The 2,762-nt window shown below is 63.4% G+C and overlaps 1 protein-coding gene across 1 annotated transcript in view; it reads left to right on the top strand.

Annotated features, from left to right (window-relative positions):
* The first annotated feature begins 64 nt into the window (after window positions 1-64).
* Window positions 65-2,762, top strand: part of LOC104548162 (KN motif and ankyrin repeat domain-containing protein 1-like) — a 3,375-nt gene continuing 677 nt past the window's right edge. Inside the window, exons 1-7 of the mRNA XM_010194099.1 lie at window positions 65-182; window positions 387-486; window positions 632-835; window positions 1,352-1,439; window positions 1,806-2,043; window positions 2,341-2,483; window positions 2,702-2,762. The exon at window positions 2,702-2,762 is cut by the window's right edge and continues 179 nt beyond it. Coding sequence (XP_010192401.1) covers window positions 65-182; window positions 387-486; window positions 632-835; window positions 1,352-1,439; window positions 1,806-2,043; window positions 2,341-2,483; window positions 2,702-2,762 — 952 coding nt within the window. The remainder of the gene's footprint in view (window positions 183-386; window positions 487-631; window positions 836-1,351; window positions 1,440-1,805; window positions 2,044-2,340; window positions 2,484-2,701) is intronic.

The following is a 2,762-nucleotide window of genomic DNA, read 5'->3' as shown; positions in this document are numbered from 1 at the left end:
CGAGGAGAGGGAAGCCAGCGCAGGTGATGCCCCAAGCAGCCCTGTGGCGCAGGTCACAGCAGCGATGGTGGGGACGTGCCAGGGCAGCCAGGACCCCAGGGCAGCTGTGCCAGAGACAACGCACAGCGACGGGGACACGTCCCCAGCACATGATGGCAGAGCTGCCCCCAGCCCTGTGACTGGTGAGTCAGCACCGGGGGTGACACTGGGGCCTGGGTGGGATGTTCCCACAGGGAGAGGGTGGCCCTGCTGGGGACAGCCAATGCTACCTGTGTCACAGCAGCTGCCTGCACTCTGCCTGTGTTCTGGTGGGTTTGGGGTGCCCAGACAGCCCCACTGGAAGGTTCCTGCTCACTGCCCCCTGACACCCATCTCTCTGCCCCCAGGTGCCCTGAAGTCCATCATGAAGAAGCGGGATGGTGCCCCCCGCAGTGAGGCCGAGGGCAGCAAGAAGAGCCTGCAGTTTGTGGGCGTGCTGAATGGGGAGTATGTGAAAAGGGGCCCCTGCCACCCCCCAGGCCAGTCCTGGCCCCCAGCATCCCCATCTTGGGCTGGGAGTGGTGGCACTGGGGGGACCTGGAGGGTATCAGCCAGGTGCTGCATTGCCACTGAGCATCCCCCCTCCGTGCAGGTACGAGAGCACGTCCAGCGAGGAGGAGGAGGAGGATGGAGACAGCTCCTCTGAGAAGGCTTCGGCTGACAGCTCCGACAGCGAGGAGCAGGGGGACACCGAAAGCTCAGAGGAGGAGGAGGCCGGGGAAGGCGAGCATGAGCCAGGACGGGAGCATGAGGGTGCTGGCTTGACCCTGCTGGAGTCTCCCGAGGTGAAGGAGAAGTGAGTGCCGATGGGGAAAGGTACCTCACCCCCACAGCTGGAAGCCACGGGCTGGCATTGGCTCTGCCAGCTCAGGGCATCTGCCCTGGTTTTGGTGCAGCTGATGGGAAAAACGCATTTGTCAGGAAAGGATCCTCCCAGCTGCTTGGGTCTGCAAAGGAAAGGATGGGACTGAGGCCACAGATGCCTCTGCTGGAGAAGTTAGTTTGGAGGAGGGAAAAAAAACCAACAGCTCTTAATGGCATTTTTCAACAAAAGGAAAAAAATTGGCCTAAAAATGGGTAAATTGTTCCTAAGCACATCCATATAAGGCTCAGTTCTGCAGGGGTTGTTGGCAGAGGCTGAAGCTGCCAGGGTGCAGCCATGGGGCTGGACGATGGAGCTCGTGGAGGCTCACAGGCATTAGGGACGTGGGGGGGTTGAAGCCTCCATGAGGGGACTTGGGGTGCCCCTCGCGAGTGTGGTTTTGGTGGGGTGGCACAGTCCCACAGTGCAGACGTCCTTGTGCTCCCCCAGGTTCGAGCTGAGCCCCAGGATGCGGGAGGCCTGCCTCATCGTCAAGACCCACCTGGGCCACCCTGGTGCCACCAAGAGCAAAGAGGTGGTGAGTGGGGTGCTGCAGGTGGGATGGCTCACCTGGCCACTGCTGGTGTCCTCCCCCTGGGGCTGGCCCTCCCCAGAGATGGGCCAGCAAAGCCTGGCCCAGTAACTTCCCTCAAAACACTGCCCATAGGTCCAGGCGTTGTCCCAGATAGCCACAACCCCAGTGGCCTCAGCTCGGGCAATCCCAGTATGGTTTTGAGGTTTCAGGGTACTGCCTTCACCCAGTCCCCTCTCGAGTGGGATTTCTGCTCCCTGCCGGGGCCAGCAGCAGAGTGGTGGGTGCAGAGGGGGTGCCAGGGTGTGTGGGGCTGTGCAGAGGCTTGGGGGGAGCCGCAGCCCCCAGCTCAGTGCTGCTTGTCACCCACAGCTCGCCAGCAGAAGCCGCCCCCCCGGCAGCAGCCGGGTCCTGCAGGGGTGGTTCCGTCTGTCCAGCCAGAAGTCGTCCGTCCCTGAGACGGTCGCCAACCACCTCCTGGCATTTGCCGAGGTCTCGCCGGCTCTCCTGGCCCACGTGGTGAACCTGGCAGATGGGAATGGCAACACGGCCCTGCACTACAGCGTCTCCCACTCCAACTTCCACATCGTGCAGCTGCTGTTGGACACAGGTCAGTGCCCCCTGCCCCCAGCAATGTCCCCCTGCCACCACCCCACTCCATACCCCAGGTCTGCCCTGGCCATGCCCGGCATGGGGGGAAGGCGCTGGCAGCAGAGGGGCAGGGAGAGCTGTGGGGCAGGTTTGGGCGGCACCCCCAGCCCTTTGGGAGCCCAGATTTGATGGAGGGGACACCCATCAGGGCTGTGCCCATGAGGCTGCGGGGTGGCTTGCAGCACCCTGGGCTCGGTCCGTGCCTCCCACCAGCCCCGCAGCACCCTGAGCCACCCTGCTCTGCCCTTCGCCACAGGGGTCTGTAACGTGGACCACCAGAACAAAGCCGGGTACACGGCTCTCATGCTGGCAGCGCTCGCGGCCGTCGAGCAGGAAGACGACATGAACATGGTCCGGAGGCTTTTCAGCATGGGCAATGTCAACGCCAAGGCCAGCCAGGTTGGTGTGGGCTGGGGGCTACCTCACCCCGACCTGCTCCCCCGCAGTCTCAAGCAGCTGCCAGGCTCCAAAACCTGAAGGGGCCAGTACATGGGGAGGGCATCACATAAGGAGCTCCTTCTGCCTGGCATCAGGGCTCTTGGGTCTCACCCACACCTCACCTCCAGCCAGGGAGGTGCTCAAAGACTGGGTGGGCACTGAGGATGGCAGTGGGACAGGCAGGTGGCACAGCAGGGACAGGAGCAGCCTGGCAGCATCCCTTGTGTTGCAGGCTGGCCA

This window comes from Mesitornis unicolor, unplaced genomic scaffold, assembly GCF_000695765.1.
Source record: "Mesitornis unicolor isolate BGI_N332 unplaced genomic scaffold, ASM69576v1 scaffold39891, whole genome shotgun sequence".
Taxonomy (NCBI): Eukaryota; Metazoa; Chordata; class Aves; order Mesitornithiformes; family Mesitornithidae; genus Mesitornis; species Mesitornis unicolor.
This window is presented reverse-complemented; position numbering and strand designations above follow the sequence as displayed.